The 15,947-nt window shown below is 50.5% G+C and overlaps 1 protein-coding gene across 2 annotated transcripts in view; it reads right to left on the bottom strand.

Moving 5' to 3' along the window:
- The window catches only part of SCP2 (sterol carrier protein 2), a 70,834-nt gene that overhangs the window by 34,023 nt on the left and 20,864 nt on the right, over positions 1–15,947 (bottom strand). Inside the window, exons 6-12 of one of the 2 annotated variants that reach the window (XM_031969099.1) lie at positions 14,112–14,238; positions 11,590–11,653; positions 8,586–8,672; positions 7,562–7,712; positions 6,421–6,568; positions 4,897–5,004; positions 1,345–4,305 (exon numbers count right to left, since the gene is read on the bottom strand). In XM_031969099.1, coding sequence (XP_031824959.1) covers positions 3,983–4,305; positions 4,897–5,004; positions 6,421–6,568; positions 7,562–7,712; positions 8,586–8,672; positions 11,590–11,653; positions 14,112–14,238 — 1,008 coding nt within the window. In that variant the 3' untranslated portion in view covers positions 1,345–3,982. Of the gene's footprint in view, positions 1–1,344; positions 4,306–4,896; positions 5,005–6,420; positions 6,569–7,561; positions 7,713–8,585; positions 8,673–11,589; positions 11,654–14,111; positions 14,239–15,947 lie in introns of those variants that run through there. The other variant, XM_031969098.1, reaches the window with a different exon arrangement.

A 15,947-nucleotide genomic window follows, 5' to 3' on the forward strand; every position in this document is an offset into this window, starting at 1 on the left:
TTTTAAAATGAGACTGGATACCAAAAGTTAGCTAGCTGCCCCAACTCATTGCATGGGAGCTGATGGGAAAAAGTCTATCACTGAAAATCCACTGTAATAAGTCACATGCTGAGAGCTAACTAGGCTTCAAGTCAGCCAGTTTTCTATTTCAAGACTTAATTGGTGCCAGCTCTTAGCTTTTAGCCAAGTACAATGTGTTATATAACTTAGGGCCAATGTTTTAGGACTAATATTACTATTGTACATTTATTTCTAAATAACTGACTCTGCTTAAAAAATGATCTCCCAGCTATTTCCAAAAAGAATTTGTTTACTCATTTCAAGCAGATGGACAACTTTATTTTACTGCTCCCCCCCAGAACACTTTAATAGCCAACTGACTGTTCTACAAAGTTATCGTTCCATTAACAAAGATATCACCAATGTTGCCAAATCTGATCTCCCTCACCCCAAAAACCTATTAGATATAACTAGAGAAAGAAGCAAAGGCTGCTGTCAATTTTTAACCACACTGAAGGGTTTCTGCTATTTATCTAAGTTATCAAGATCAAATGCAAAGGTTATGAAGGCACTTCTCCAAAATCAGCACACTTGAACATGTATTGTGTAAGAAAAAGCTAACTTCCAAGCCTTATGACATATTAAGGAGATCAAATCACATTGGACCATTTTTAAGGGAATTCAATTGTATGCAATCCATCTGTTGCTCAACTAGAGCATTAAATTGTGCAATCTGAACCTTTCATCTGGAATATGTTCCCTCTCACATGGAAACCAACACTTTTATTCAATTGCTTCTTAAAACTTCTCTGTTAAAGGGGGGCAAACGCAGAAGCCCGCTTCCCGTTTATGGCAACATTCGGACACGGCACAAAGGCCGAGTCCCCAAAATCCTAAGGAGCTTCTTCAGATCAAAGGCAGAAGTCAACACAAGTGCTCAGAGCAACCCATCACTTCACAAGCGATTATTAATTACCTCCCATGTGGTGGACATTGGGAAGACAAGTACAAAGAATGAAAGAATTCCTATTGGAAATCTAATAAAACAAAATTCAACAGGGACCAACTGAAAGTCCAAGGCCTGGGTTCCAAAACTGCAATCCCAAGCCAATGGGAGAAATGAGAACATATAATTAATAATGATGATGAAAATGATAACTAATATTTACATGGTGCTTATGTAATGCCAAAGTTCACTTTTAATGGGGTGACCAGTTCCTACAATTGTCCTATTTTGTAATTCTTCCTTAAGGTTATGACCGACCCCTCTTAATGGTTGAGATAAAGGTTTTATAGACATTCCATAATGTCATTAGAATATCAGTAACCTCCCTCTATCCCCACCTAGGTCCCTCCATTGTTGTTATTCCATAAAAGGCTTGTTGTCCCGATACTCTCAAGGCTAGACTCTGAGATGATAGTCTCATCTAGCCTTGGGATCCATTGGTCCCAGTATTTCTCTCCATTTAATAAATTATTGAATTGGTCTCTAATCTCTGTCTTGCTCAATTTCTTTGGCAGTACACTTATTCTACGAGGAAACAGGCAAGGAGTGCGGGAGTGGCCAGGAGCTCTCGGTGTACAAGGCAACCCGTTTTTCTATTTTATGAAACTCCTTAGAAAAATTAACCAACAGTTGCATAATCCAAAATGCTTACATAATGAAGGTCTCGATCAAAAAGATTTTGAAATCAAATCACTCTTTTTAGTGTCTCCAAAATGAATTCTCCCCCCCAGCCTTATCATCATTTATCTCTAAGTGTAGCCCTAAAAACAAAGAAAAATAAAGGGCCCTCTGTTCCAGACACAATTATTGCCTCTCCTCTACCCCTTGCTATACAAGTCAAACAAGCACGGACTGAGCCCTCTCTCTGCGCATTCGGGACCCAAACCAAACCGAAGCAATCTCTGCCCTCCAGGAGCTTCCATTGCAATCCAGTAGCACAAACATTTACAGGTATTTATGTAAATATGAAAATATATTTTGTTTTCAGTGACTTTAGAGCTTTGTGACCACGTTTAGTTTCCTGGCAGAAATACTGGGGAAGGGGGATCTCTCCACTGGCTGCTAGAAGAGATCCAGCCTCACCTTAATGTCCTCTGCCATCTTTGTCTGGCCTTTCCCTCCCAAGTCAAAAGGAACTGGACTCCACTATCTTGCCCCCTCTTGCCTCCGTGGCTTGGCTATGTCACCGACTTTTGTTGTCTCTACATCTTCCTTCCAGCTCAGCTGGGCTGAGAGACCTTCTCTTCCCTCCACCCCCAGGGCCATCTGCCTCCCCCATTACACTGCAGGCAAGGGCCCATCTTAATGGAGAGCGCCTCAGCCATTTATCTCTGATGTTAATTCCTGTCGTGGAAAGCTACAAGTACTTGTAGCAAGCTGCCGGGTTAAGTGACACAGACTCAGTGTGGATCAATGGCAAGCCTTAAACCCACCCAGCCTAATTTCAAGGGGCCAGCCCCATGTCCATAATACCCACGCTGCTTCTTGCTCTGTGCTTAATAAATGTTTGTTGAATTGAACAGAACAGCAACATAAATGGTTAAAAGTGATTCTGGCCTCGGATAATTCAGAATTATGATCCAAGAAAATAGAACGAGTTTAATGGTGTTAACAAAAGAGTACAAGCCACAAACTAAGCTAGCTGGGGCAAAAACCACCATCCCAGTCCACATTCAGAGATCACAACACTTTACTGTTCGAAAGGACTGGAAAACAATAAGGTTTTAAGCAGCCTTGAAAAGACTCCAACGTCGGTGCACTTCCAAAACCACTCTATTAATATCTGCAAAGAACTGTGGGCAGAATTTGTGTTGGACATTTAAATATTTACACAGATTACACAGATTTTCTTGTGAGTTCTGTTTCCTGGGTCAAAATTGAAGAAAATTCTCATTAAAAGAAAAGTATATTTGTGTTTTCCTAGTCCCTCTCCCTGATTCTTGGTCCCTTTCTCCTCAGATGGCCTTCCGTCTATTTAGTCACATCTTATAGGTATCAAGATACCTACAGATGGTCTCCATTCTATTGTGAGATCCCTGGAGCAAAGATTGTTTCTGTCCTTTCTATGGCAAATAGAAAGTATTTAATAGATGTTTTATCAACTCTTTCTTAGCTGAAGAAGTAAAACTGGCAAATTTAATTCCACAAACGTTATTTTTTTAATGTTTTAAACTGGCAATTAAGCAGAAAATATGTAATTTAAGAATTTAAACCCAGGTGCCCAAATTGGATAGTATTAAAGCAACTAGGAACATCTCATGGATCCATGCACTGCATTCAAAAGTAATTCTATGGAAATATTTAGCTCCTACCGAGCTGGTATGATCTCATGCCTACACTGAGCCTATTCAGGTCCAGGTGGTCCCACCCCCTGCTCCCCACCCCTACACCACCCTGTCTTCCTGCAGTATGCTTGGAAGCTCTCAGAACCCACTGTCATTTGCTTTTCAAGCAGCCAATGGAACAACTCAGAGATCATCAGCCCCGAACATTTCCCAGGAGCACTCCAGCCACAGGCCACACCCAGATCATCTTGAAAATCGATGGCAAGTAAACATTTCCTCTCACTAACGGTCAGCCCTGTCAGATGACCTGACTCGGTTTTGGTGGTTTCCCCTTCACTTGACATTGCCCAAAGCCTCAAGCACTGGAATGGTCTCACCAAGGAATAGTGGGAATTCTCTTTCTTATCTCTCGATGAAAACAGCCAGGAATGGGAATTCAGTGAGGGCCCAGGGCCTAATCTCATGGCCCACCTGACAGGCTACTTCCGGGAGGAAACATCCCTGCCCGTGGCACCAAGTGATCACCCCCCCCCTTGGTCTCGCCTGCACCCTCTCCTAGGTACTGGGCGTAGGAGAAGTAAGCCGGTCTGCCCTAGAGCCTCTCACCGAGGGCAGAAGGTGCTCTTCTCCTTCCTTCTTTGTATCAGCCCTGCCCGGCACAGTCATCAAACACAGTACGAAGGAAAGGGGATCACAAGAGTCCAGGTGTGGGGCAGGGATGAGCTCCCAGGGGGTGCTGGGGGACAAGTGACACCATTACCCGGAGTCTGAGGGACAAGCAGAGGATCCGGGGGCCGCTCAGCAGAGAGGGCGGAGCCCCAGGCAGTCTGAGCCCAGAGCCCACTGCATAGAGACCCTGAGTGAAGTCAGGAGCAGATGCAGGCCAAGGCAAAGAAAAGGAGGGAGGCCAGAACCAGGCGGCGGAGGTAGGAAGCACCCAGTGCTCAGGGAAGGAGAGGCCAGAGAGGCAGGAGGAGACTCGTAAGGGTGCAGAAGCCAGGAGGAGGTCCAACACTGCAGAGGAAGCAAGGGAGAGGCCAGCCGGGACTTCACAGAGAGCCTCTTCAGCAGAGGGGAGGAGGCAGACACCAGGCAGATCACCCACTCTTGAGCGGGGTCTTCCTCTGGCCTAAATGGGGAAATCTCAGGGGCCCAGGAACCTGACCCTTTGGGACGTGGACAATGGTAGTCAACCTAAGTAGTTTGTTTTGTAGGGTTTCCTGAGGACTTTATCCGAGGCACTCACAGACACTATTCAGAGAAGAGGTTCCTGGCTCCCCTGGAATGACTGCCCAGGGGATCCGCAACAGAAAGAAAGGGAGGAAGCCCTCGCTCTAGAGGCACCGTCTGAGCCTATAGAATACATTCAAGCAGGAAGAAAACTGGCAAAGAACTTTACACCCAGAATTCTGATAAAGGCCTCATGTCTAAAATCCACCGAGAAGTCGCCCAACTTTATAAGTATACAAGCCAATTCCAACTGATAGATGGTCAGAAAACGTGAACAATTTTCAGACGAGAACATCCCCCTTCAAACCCTCCCCAGAAGCACCGGGCTCAGTGCACAGTCCAAGACTGCTAAGCATAGGAGCTGGGTGGGGTTACCTGTGGCCCCAAGGGGGTGGCCCTTGGAAATCAGTCCCCCGCTGGGGTTTATCACCCACTTCCCTCCGTAGGTGTTGTCTCCTCTATCAATCAGCTCTCCTGCCTTTCCTAAAAAAAATAAAGGGCAAAAATGAAGCTGAAGCTGACACCAGAGATGTTTCTTCAGTTTGCTGCGATGTTTAGAAATCTAAATAAGCATTTTCTATCAACACAACTTAAGACAGTTCTGACAGAGGGCGACAGGAAGAGCCATGTGAACTGTCGCCACAATGTCTATGGAAAGACAATCCAGATCAGATGTTGTGACATAGTCAAGAACAAGCCTGGAACCCAGAGAGAGGGAGAAGGAGCCTTGCTCTCTGCAGAAGGGCGGGCCTGTGGCAAATGGTTTCAAAGTTTCACAGGCTGCTTTTCCTCTTCCTCTTTTATTTTTTAATTATTTGGGATAAGGCCTAGGAGAGGACAGTGGGAGGGAAATGGGGGAAGACACCCAGGAAATGAAAAAAAATCTATTTGGAAGGTGAAAAAAACACTTGCACAGAGCTTCTAAGACGTGGATACTGAGCCGGAGGAGAAGCTGGTGGCTGAGGAAGGGCTTCATGCACCAGGAGAGCCCCCCTCCCTCCCAGGACCTGTAACTTCTGACAGAGTCCTGGGAACAAGGGTCTCTGGGAGGCTGGGGGCAAGGAAAGCATTCACCTCAGGGCCGCCAGTCACAGGAAAATGGCCAAGATCCAGAGATGGTAAATCTGACAGAATCTGAGCTCTGTTATTTGTCCTCCAGCTCTTCTCTGCATTCTACCCAACATTTACCCAACCATAATTGGCGGAGCGTCACCGCCCGTCCCCCACGGATCGTCCCAGGCATGGGATACGCTCTCCCCCACATCACGCATGTGTCCTCCACGCCGACGCCAGAAGGGACAAATGCACCCCCATGATGTCATTCGGCCCCGGGGCCGGAAAGGCCAGGGCCCCGATAGCCGGGTCCACCCAAGGGCCCAGAGCCCAAAGACCTCCTCAGCTCCAGCTCCAAGCAGGCTCCTCCCCTCCTCAGCAGAAACAGGGAAGGATCAGCAGTCCCGGCACAGGAGCCCCAGGCTTCTCCGGCCCAGGATCCGCTGCTCCCCCCAAGGACCTTCAGGGGCAAAGGGCCGGGAGGAGGGGGGATCATTCTGAGGGCACTCTGTCCTCTGTGATATGAGGCGTGGGGATGCTGAGCCCCCAGGGCTGAGGTCGGAGCCCAGCCTCCCTGGGGACAGAGGGAGGGGGGAGAGAAGGGGACTCTCCCACTTCTCCAGGCTGAGCAAGTCACTTCATCACTGCCTGCCTCGGTTTCCTCATCTGTAAATGGTGAATAACTCCACCGGCCTCCCAGGCTGCTGTGATCACCTTTGTCAAGTGCTCTGCAAAGCTCAGAGCATCCCACACACTCTCACACACACACTCACATACGCACATCACTCACACACACACACACTCACAAGCCCGGGGGGGGGGGGGGGGCCAAGCCGGCAGCCCTACCTTCCGCACACAGGCCCAGGGCCTCGTAGGTGATGAGCTCGTTGGCCGAGAAGCAGTCGTGGAGCTCAATCACGTTGACGTCCTTGGGCTTCAGGCCGGACTTCTCATAGCACCGTCTGGCTGCCTCTTTACTCAGGTCAAAGCCCACCTGAAGCCAGAAGGAGACAGAGCGGAAGCGCCCAGGTGAGGTCCCTGGGCTCGGCTGACCTGGACGGGCCCCTGTGGGTGGGGGTGGAGCAACCAGAGGAGGGGCAGGGTCATCTTGGCAGGAGATGAAAGGGGCTTCCTGCAGGAGGCGGCGCCCCACCCCCCACAGATGGCCCACAGACTCCCTTCCATGGCACAGTCCTTGTGGGGCCCCTGGGGAACAACTTCCCGGGCGCTCGTGGTCTACCCTGGGCCTCTGCTGCCCACACCGGCCAACCACAAGGGACCAGGGAAGCTGCAGTGCCCGGGGCCAAGTCTGACGCCTCTGGGGCAGCGCCTGGTTATCAGAGACATCAGTGTGATCGTGGGCAGGGACGCTAATGATAGACTGCCCAGGCTGTGCTTAAATTAACCTCGGCCCTCCCAAGCAGCACCTCTCTAGCATCCGGCCCAGAGAAGATGGGCCCTTGGCAGATGGCGGTTTCCCATGAGCTGCCCAGCAGCCCTGGGGTTGCCTAGTGAGCCGATAACTCTGGGGGTTCTTGGGGGATTTTTTCTGACAAATCTGTGATTTTGCTGCCATAGGGAACCCCCAATAGTGAAATGATGCCCTTGGTCTGGCAGCCCCCCAGCACTGCCTGGAACCTGAGGGGGGGCTTCCTTCAGTCCCTCTGCCCTCAGCCACCAGGTCTCACCAATGCACGTGCTCATTTAACAGCCAGATCAGTAAGAGAAAGCAGAATGCAGCCAGTGCAGAGAACAGGCACACACAGCTCTTTCAAGAGAAGCCGAAGGAAGCCCAGAGTATTTCTCTAAGGAGAAGGTCTGGGGGGGAGCAGAAGGTGACCACATGAAGGGCTCAAAGGGCCCAGAGGGAGCAGGTGGGCCCAGCAGCACAACAGAATGGACGACAAGTCCCCAGCCATTGGAGGGGTGAGGGGCCCACTCTCCCTCCCTGGGGGTGGGGGGGGGGGTCTCAGGCCATGGGACGTACCACCTTGATCATGCTGTCCTCTTGGAAGGTGCTCAAGCGGTCCGTCACCATCTCCTGGGCCACGATCTCCACGGCTTGGGACTGCAGGTTGTGCTGGATTACAAACGACTCGCTGGCCAGAATTGCCGCGGCCGCCCCATCAGAAGTGGGGCTGAAAGCACAAATGACAAATGACACCCATCCCCGCTCCAGATCAATCACTCCTGGTGCCTCCAGGAGGATCCTGGCCACCTTTTTCTACTCTGAACTGACGGGCCCCAAGGAAAGTCACCGAGAGCACATGCCGAATTAGCTGTCCCATTGCTCACATTTCTGGTAAAAGGTTAGAGACCGAGCCCTCTACGAGGCCCCCAGGAGGTACAGACCTCCCCCATGGGTCCCACTTCTCCATCCTGTCCCTATTGTCTCCCCTGTGAGTCTCCATCCTGTCCCTATTGCCATGACACCAGGCGACTGGGAAGAAGGCGCCTCCCCCTTATAGACCCCTTTGAGAGAGGGGAGGAGGATCCCACAAAAAGACGCCTGGGGTGCCTCCAACTGCCTCATGGCCAAGGGTTTGCAGCATCCCCCCCTCAGCCACGAAGGGCCTGCCTCTGTCCCCCCGGCCTCCCAAAGACTTCACTAGGCCAGCCCAGAACCTCACAGCGGGCTGCAGCCGGGGCAGCTTCACCAGGACCAAAGGGGAGGGGCTGGACGCTCACCTCGCAGTTTCCGCTCAAGGGGGATTTGAAGTTGGCAGGCCCAGGACAAAATGGCCACAGAGCCGTGAGCTCTAAGTGTGGCCGAGGATGAGGTGAGCCTCCTTCCTCGGGCAGAGGAACTGCTTGGGAGAAGTGGGGGGCAAGGACGGAGAAACAGGAGGCGCTGATATAGCTTTAAAGAAAGAGCCCGGGGCTCCACCACAGGCACCAGAGCTTGGCAGAGAATGGAGCAAAGGGGACTTGGGGAGCCCTGCGTCAAATGCCCAGTTTGTGCAGGAGCAACTGCGGCAGACTCTGCGCCATGTCAGATGGAGCGCTCTTACCAACACTGCAAGATGGTCAGATAATCAAAGACTTTCCGAGAATTCATCACTTCCTCTAAGTTGTACTTTTCCTGGAACTGGGAATACCTGGGGACAAAAAGGTCAGTTGTGAGACGGGGGCTACCAGGCTGGGGAAGGGAGGGACGGGGGATGGAAGGAACTCCAGGAGCATGGGAAGGGCTGCAGTGTTCAGCAAAGCATCTTCCTGGACACAAAGGATTGCCTATCCAAAGATACTCTTCTAAGCAAGGGAAATTTCGATAAAAACCAAATCTTCCCTCTTGCTTTATTTTCCTTTCAAAAAGTAACATGGTAACAAGCGCCAAAGGCTTTCCGATGAATCCGCTCCCTCTGCACCAGATTCTGTGCCAGGTGGAGGAGTCACAGCTGATGAAGACAGAGGACTTCCTTCCTCCTCCTCCTCCTCCTCCTCCTCCCCCCTCCTCCCTCTGCTTCTGACCCCCCAGACATGACTCAGGCCTCGGCTGCTTTGGCCCCTGGGAGCCCGCCCGCCTCAGAGACACCTTCCCCCTCCTGCAAGTGCCATTTAAAGAAGACCAAGAGCCAGGCAGCCTTCAGAGCTCTGCACCAGCCACCCCCTCCCTGGTACCTCCTCCTCCCTGATTTTTCCAACTCCCTTTTTTTTGGGGGGGGGGTCCTTTCTCAATTAGAATCCAAGCTCTTTGAGGGGCAGGGATTCTTTTCACCTTTATTTGCATCCCCAGTATCTTGTACATAACAAGCACTTAATAAAGATTTGTTGCAGGCTCAACTAAGTGCCTTTTGTTTGCAGACCAGTGTGCCCACACAACCTTCTGGTCCAGGAACAACTAAGGTAAACTGAAAGGCATGACACAAGCAGAAGGGCCTAAGGAAGTGAAAACAAAGCTCTGGGATCCCAGGGGAAGGGAGCTGCTGAAAGGAAGGGAGGGAGGGCTTCCTGGAGGAGGTGGTCTGGGAGTTGGTCCTTAAAGGATGAGTAACCATTCAAGCAACAAATAGGAGACGGGCACATGCGCAGAAGCACAACTGTGGATTCTGCTGCCTTTCCACTGCCTTCACAATTCCCAAGGAGGCCGGCTCAGTGCCCCACGAGCCCTTGAGGGTCCACTCCCAGGCAGGTTTAGCAGAGTAACCAAATGACCAGCATAAAGGGCCCACTTCCTGTCTCCACCCAGAAGAGAACCATTCTCCTCTTCTCCCTCTGCCAGCCCCTCTTTGCCATGCCCTCCTCCCTATGCCAGGCCCTCCTCTCTATGGCAGACCCTCCTCCACCATGTCCTCCTCCGGGATTTTCTGCCTCAGGCCTCTCCCCACACTAACCCACTCTTTCATCCAATATTTCATTCCCATTGATTACTCTTTGTGCCTGGAGCCGTGGGGGGCTGGGCAGTCAGAGCCACCTGCCCTCCTTAGACTCCACTGAGGGAAGCAGTGCACACAGAGAAATGCCTGGGCACGGGCGCTGGCAAGCAGGGGCATTGGGCATGGGGACTGGCCTCCAGGAGATGGCACCTGAGGCTGGAAGACAATTGGAGAGTCCAGGGCCTAGAGTGAGGATGGGCATTCTGAGCCCGGGACCAACCTGCCCAGGGCCCAGGCCCTGGGCGTCCGGAAGGAGAACTGGCCCTATGCTGGGAACCTGGAAAAAGCTTCACCAGGGAGCCCTGTTCTGTCTCTTAGGTGACACAGACCAAGCGTGGTGGCTCCTCCGCAAGGCAGCCTCCAGGTCCCCCCTTTCCCATGACTAACTCGGCTGAGCTCCCCCTTCTTACCATCCCCCAACTCCCACAAGCGTCTCTCTCCACACTGTGACTGCAGTGAGTTAAAATCTGTCCTATGCTGTTGTCTTGGCACCTAAGACATTAATCGCCTTTTCCTGACCAAGGCCCCTAGAGAACCCACTGAGCCCTCCCCCTTCCTGGCTCACCCACCCCCTGCCCGGCCCAGGGCTGAGTCAGGGCCCGGAGGCCTCCACACACAGTGGGCTCTGAGGGCCTGCCCTCTGCTCTCTCCAACTAACCCCGTGAGGATCCGGCTGGTCCCACTTATTTTGATGTTGTCTCCCCCATTAGAGGAGGTCAGGGGCTGCTTCTGTTTCCTTGAACTGGGCACAGGGCCTGGCACAAAGTCAGAGCCGAGAGGGGCTGCCCGCCAGCTGAGGAATGGCTGAGTAAGTTATGGTCTATGAATGTTATGGATTATTATTGTTCTGTAAGAAATGACCAGCAGGAGGATTTCAGAAAGACCTGGAGAGACTGACAGGAACTGATGCTGAGGGAAATGAGCAGGACCAGGAGATCATCCATGGCAACAACAAGATTGAGTGATGATCAACTGTGACGGGCGTGGATCTCTTCATCAATGAGATGATTCAGGCTAGTTCCAATAGGCTTGTGATGAAGAGAGCCATCTGCATCCAGGGAGAGGACTATGGGAACTGAGTGTGGACCACAACATAGTATTTTCACCTTTTTTATTGTTTGCTTGTTTTTTGTTTCTCATTTCTTTCCCCTTTTGATCTGATGTTTCTTGTGCAGCGTGATAAATGTGGAAATATGTCTAGAAGAACTGAACATGTTTAGCCTATATTGGATTGCTTGCTGTCTAAGGGAGGGGGTGGCAAGAGGAAGGGAGAAAAATTTGGAACACAAGGTTTTGCAAGGGAGAATGCTGAAAACTATCTTTGTGTGTATTTTGAAAACTAAAAGGCTATTATTATTTTAAAAATAAAATTTTGAGATTCTGAAAAAAAAGTGCTATTTGACTTGACTTGAACCCAAATCCCCTTCATCTTATCCCAGCACCTCTGACGCAAGCTTCTTCCTGGCGGCTGATCTCACTTCTACAGAGAAGACCGGGGAGGCAGGGAAGGGGGGTCGGAAAAGGACTCTGTGTTTGAAGTCCAGAGAACGTGAGTTGGACGCTCAGCCTCTGCTTCATTATGAGCAGTGAAGTTTTGCATAACACTGCAGGAAACCCTGCCATGGCTCTGGATACTTACGGATTGTTGACTGAATGGCTGTGATTCTTCCAAGCAATTTTTGCAAAATGTTCAATTTTTGTACCTGTGGACAAGGTAAACATCTGTTAAAGTATATAGATATCACTTTGTTTATATAATATTAATAAAAGGCAACATATTATGTTATTAATAATATTAATTAATATTAAATTGATATGTATTGATATTAATAGTTAACTAATAATTAATAAAAAAGGTAATATATAATATTAATAAAAGATAATGGTACCTACCTAATTTAATCACTCTACATGGAAAGTGTATCAAACAAGCCCGTCCCATTAGAATCTATTTGCCACTAAATGGGAATCTGGTTATCAAACTGAGTCAACTACTAAGCAGAAACCCCCCCCCTGCCTATTCTACCTGACACAAGAACTGGTTTCAGCTCTGGTTCCCCGGGCTTGCTAATAAGCCAAGGAAAATGTCCGGGAGTCTGCTTGAAGGAAGGCCTGCCAGAAGCCCTCCAGCGATGTTGGAACCAGTTCTGCACCCATCTGGACCTCTTTAAGGTACAATCAGTCTTCCAGCCTGCAGAATAGCCTGCTCTGCCTCCACCCAAGGCACTTAGGGGAGGCTGGTGACAAGGGGAGGAGCCTCGGCAGCAGTGACCGCTTCTGACTGAAGGACCTGATGTGGGCTGGGAGCAACTGAAAAGACGCTGCGAGGCTCATTCAGTGATAGCCTCAGATTCAACCTCCCAAGGGCTCTGCCTGGACCAAAATGATCTAAAATCACAGCTAGCCCAGCAAAGGGAAGCCACAGCAGAAGCACAATTCTCGACGCCCCACACAACAGGACGTGCCGGACTGGGCCAGAACTCAGAATTTCCCCATTTGGTAGAAACTCTTAGGACGTAGATTTCATCAGCTGAATGCAAGGAAGACCCTTCCCAAAACCGGAATGAGATGATCTGTCTCTGAAAGACAAGAGCACCCCACTCCCCTGAGAGGGAGAGTGATCAGGAATGAAGCATCCCAGTTTCCCAACTGTATCAATCCTCTAATTTTCAAAATACTTACAAAACCCCGAATAATCTCCTGTATACACCTGTGGGACATAGCAAGAGCTTCGAGCAATTCTCAAATCCCACCACAAGTTCTGAGCAAGTCTCTGGCTCAGGGAAAGGTCATGGGGATGAGGAATAACGTGCTGACTAAAATTTGCACCAATCTTAGCATTCTCCCGGCATTTGTCTTAAATATTACACTCTGAACTAAGACAAAGACTGCCAAATGGGGCATGTGTACGTTAAGCCTGCAGTACCAACAAAGGAGACAGGACACATTCTGCTTCCCCCATCTTCCAGCCTCATCCTGCGAGGCAGCAGGCGAAGTGGTCCCAAGGCCTGCCTGGCTCCTACATCTATGAACCATGTGAAAATGAGCAAGCCACAGCAACGTTCTGTCTCAGCTTCCTCATCTGTACAGTGGGTATAAAACTTCCGACAAGCTAAGCTTCCAGTTACTGTAAGAAGAGCCACAAAGGGTCCAGTTGTTTTTTTCTTTTAACTTCATAAAACAAACTAGAAAAGAAGCTAGATGGGATTAACCAACCAAGTGCAACTGAAAATCCAAAGAAAATTGATTTTTCAACATTTAGACCACTTGGTTGTTCTGAATGCTAAACAAAAAGTGACTTTCTGAGTATTTCCAGTCAAACAAGGAAATAGATTGCCCCAAGAAAGGCCTTTGGGCCAAGAATCTTCTGAAGCTAAGCACCCCTGCCCAGGTGAGCAGAGAGACTCTGCCAAGTGGCGATGCCCTCCACAAGCAGGGCAGGGCTAGAGCTCACGCCCTCTAAGGGCCCTCTCTCAGCAGATTTGCTCGAGCCAGCCACCACCATTCTCAAGCCATCAGAGAGATGAGGATGCAGCAGAGGCAAGGCCACCTTTGAAATGGTGCTTCCTGCGCAGGCACCAATATTTCAGAGATGATGTCAGGATTCCCTCGGCCCCTCTGCCCCTCTGCCCCTCGGCCCCTTGGCAGCTGTGACGGCTCCGACATGTATCATCCCACAGGTGCCCACGGCGCAGCTCTGCAGGCTGACTTAGACTGTTCTTCAGTGGGCCCAGCCTGAAACGTCTGGGCCTGGGGGACATACCAGGGCTTGCCTTCCAGGGTGAAAGCCCAGGATGCCAGCCCCCACCCACACATGCTGCAGCACAGACCAGGAGGACAAAGGAGGAAGGCAGGGCAATGAGGATGGTGACGAACAGGACTCTAATACCATTTAGAGCAATGTGGCTTCCCCACGTGACAGAAGCAAATCCCATCCAGCCAGACAGCATGAAGGCCAGAGGAAGGGTCCAAGTCCCCAAGGACTAAGCGAGGGCCCCAGGGGCACCTTCCTGCCCACTGGAGCAGAGCCGGGGTATGTGGCCCACAACATGGGAGCCTTCTGAGAGCAAGGACCCAGCCCCGAGCCCTCTGTGCTCTCTGCAGCACAGACCTGATGGCTGCTTTCCCCCCATCCCACTGAACCCGCACTCCCGCAGGTACCGTATTTCTCCATGTGTTCTTTGCCAGCGCATCCGAAGAGCTGAGCTGCGACTGGAGCTGAGGACAGGCCGTACTTGTCCACCATCACCTCCACGTGTTTGTCCATTGGATTGGCCCGGTCCACAAACTGAGGGGAAACAGAAATTCAAGAAGTGACCAAATGATTCCTTCCTGATGAAGGATGGAAGGTGAGCACATTACTGTCAAGACACCTGTGGGGAGATGCAGAGGGCTAGAACTCTGACAAGGTGCACTGGAATCTGAGACAGCAGAGCACTGACTGGTGCCTGCTGAATGCAGTGTGGTGAGGTAATTGTAGGGGAGGATTGGAGGGCTGAGGGAGAGGGTCAGAGTCTCTCTGCCGCAGGGCACTAGGCAGGGAAGACTTCAGGCTCCAGAGTCCAGAGTCCAGGATTTATCTTTAATGAGCCGCATGATCCTTTGACTGATCCTCAGATGTTCCAGAGAGCTAGGCCGGCCATTATGGGGAGAGGGAAATGAATGAGGACCAGGGAGCACTCCCCCGAGTTCAGTCCCCAGATGCACTCTGGAAAGTCAGTGCTGCTGGGACAGCCACTAAGAGCACTGGGCCAGCGGGCTAGGGAAGGATAACGAACCCCAACCCAGGCAGTCCCTGCTCTCAGAGAGCTCATATCATCGAGCATGGTGGAGTGGAGAGTACAGGATGACCACAGGCCGGTCAATTAACCCCTAAGACTCAGGGTCCTAACCTAGAAAAGAAGGAAGGTGGCCCCCAGGGGCTCCATGCTTATATTCCTGTGCACATGACCAAGGAATACAAAGGAAAACAAGCCATGGGACGGGGGGAGATGGGCAGCAAAACAGGGATTCCCAGAGGAGGAGGAGGGAGCCTTCTGTCTGGAAGCCGTCCATCTTTCACAGCCTGACTAACATGGACTACACACGTACAGCCTGTATCAAGCTGCTCGCCTTCTCGATGGGAGGGGGAAATCTGGACCTCAATTTTAAAAGCAAATGTTGAAAATTGTTTTACACGTAATTGGGGGGAATGAAATACTAAATAGATCTTCTACAGGGTATCTAACTACCCTAAAAGGCCTTAACCTGAAAAGTTTAGCATCACTCTGGGAATGGGGAGCCTGGGGGGTAACAGAGGAAGGATCTTTAAGGAAGAGAGGATTTCGAGCATTTCTGATGAAAAGAGTAATGGAGGAACTTTGACGTGCAAACCCAGGAGTCAAGAGTAACCAAGAAATTTCTCGGAGCAGCTGGAAGGCGCCACAGACGCAACTGTGAAGGTGGTGCTGGCGGTCAGTCCTTTCCCTCATGTTTGACTCTGCGCCCTCCCTTTGGGGTTTTCCTGGCCTAGATACTGAGGGTTTGCCATTTCCTTCTCCAGATTTCATCTTACAGATGAGGAAACCAAGGCAAACTTGCCTAGGGTGGCTCAGCTAGTAGGTGTCTGATAAGGCAAAGCCAGGAAGAGAAGTGTGGCCTCCAGGCACTCTGCGACCTGCATTCTAATAGGAGGAAGAGAAGTGTACCCTAGAACCCAAAGGTCTTCAGAGGGCATCGAGGGAGTCGGAGGGGACCCAGTTCCAAGAGCTTTTGCAGCAACTGAGCATCTCCCTGTATCACAGCATTCTCTCTATATCTCCATTTCCTGCCCCCCGCAACTCGTAACAAAAACAAAATTTAAAAGAAAAAAATGGCAGATTAGATAGCTGGACCAAACATCAGTATTTCCCTGCTCCACGGTCCACAAAGGGGCCTTTCTAGTTCTTTGTGGCCACAAAAGAGAGCTGCTGAGAGACTTCCTCTTTATTAGAGATCTCCATGGTATGAATGAGACTT

Source organism: Sarcophilus harrisii, chromosome 4, assembly GCF_902635505.1.
Source record: "Sarcophilus harrisii chromosome 4, mSarHar1.11, whole genome shotgun sequence".
Classification (NCBI taxonomy): domain Eukaryota; kingdom Metazoa; phylum Chordata; class Mammalia; order Dasyuromorphia; family Dasyuridae; genus Sarcophilus; species Sarcophilus harrisii.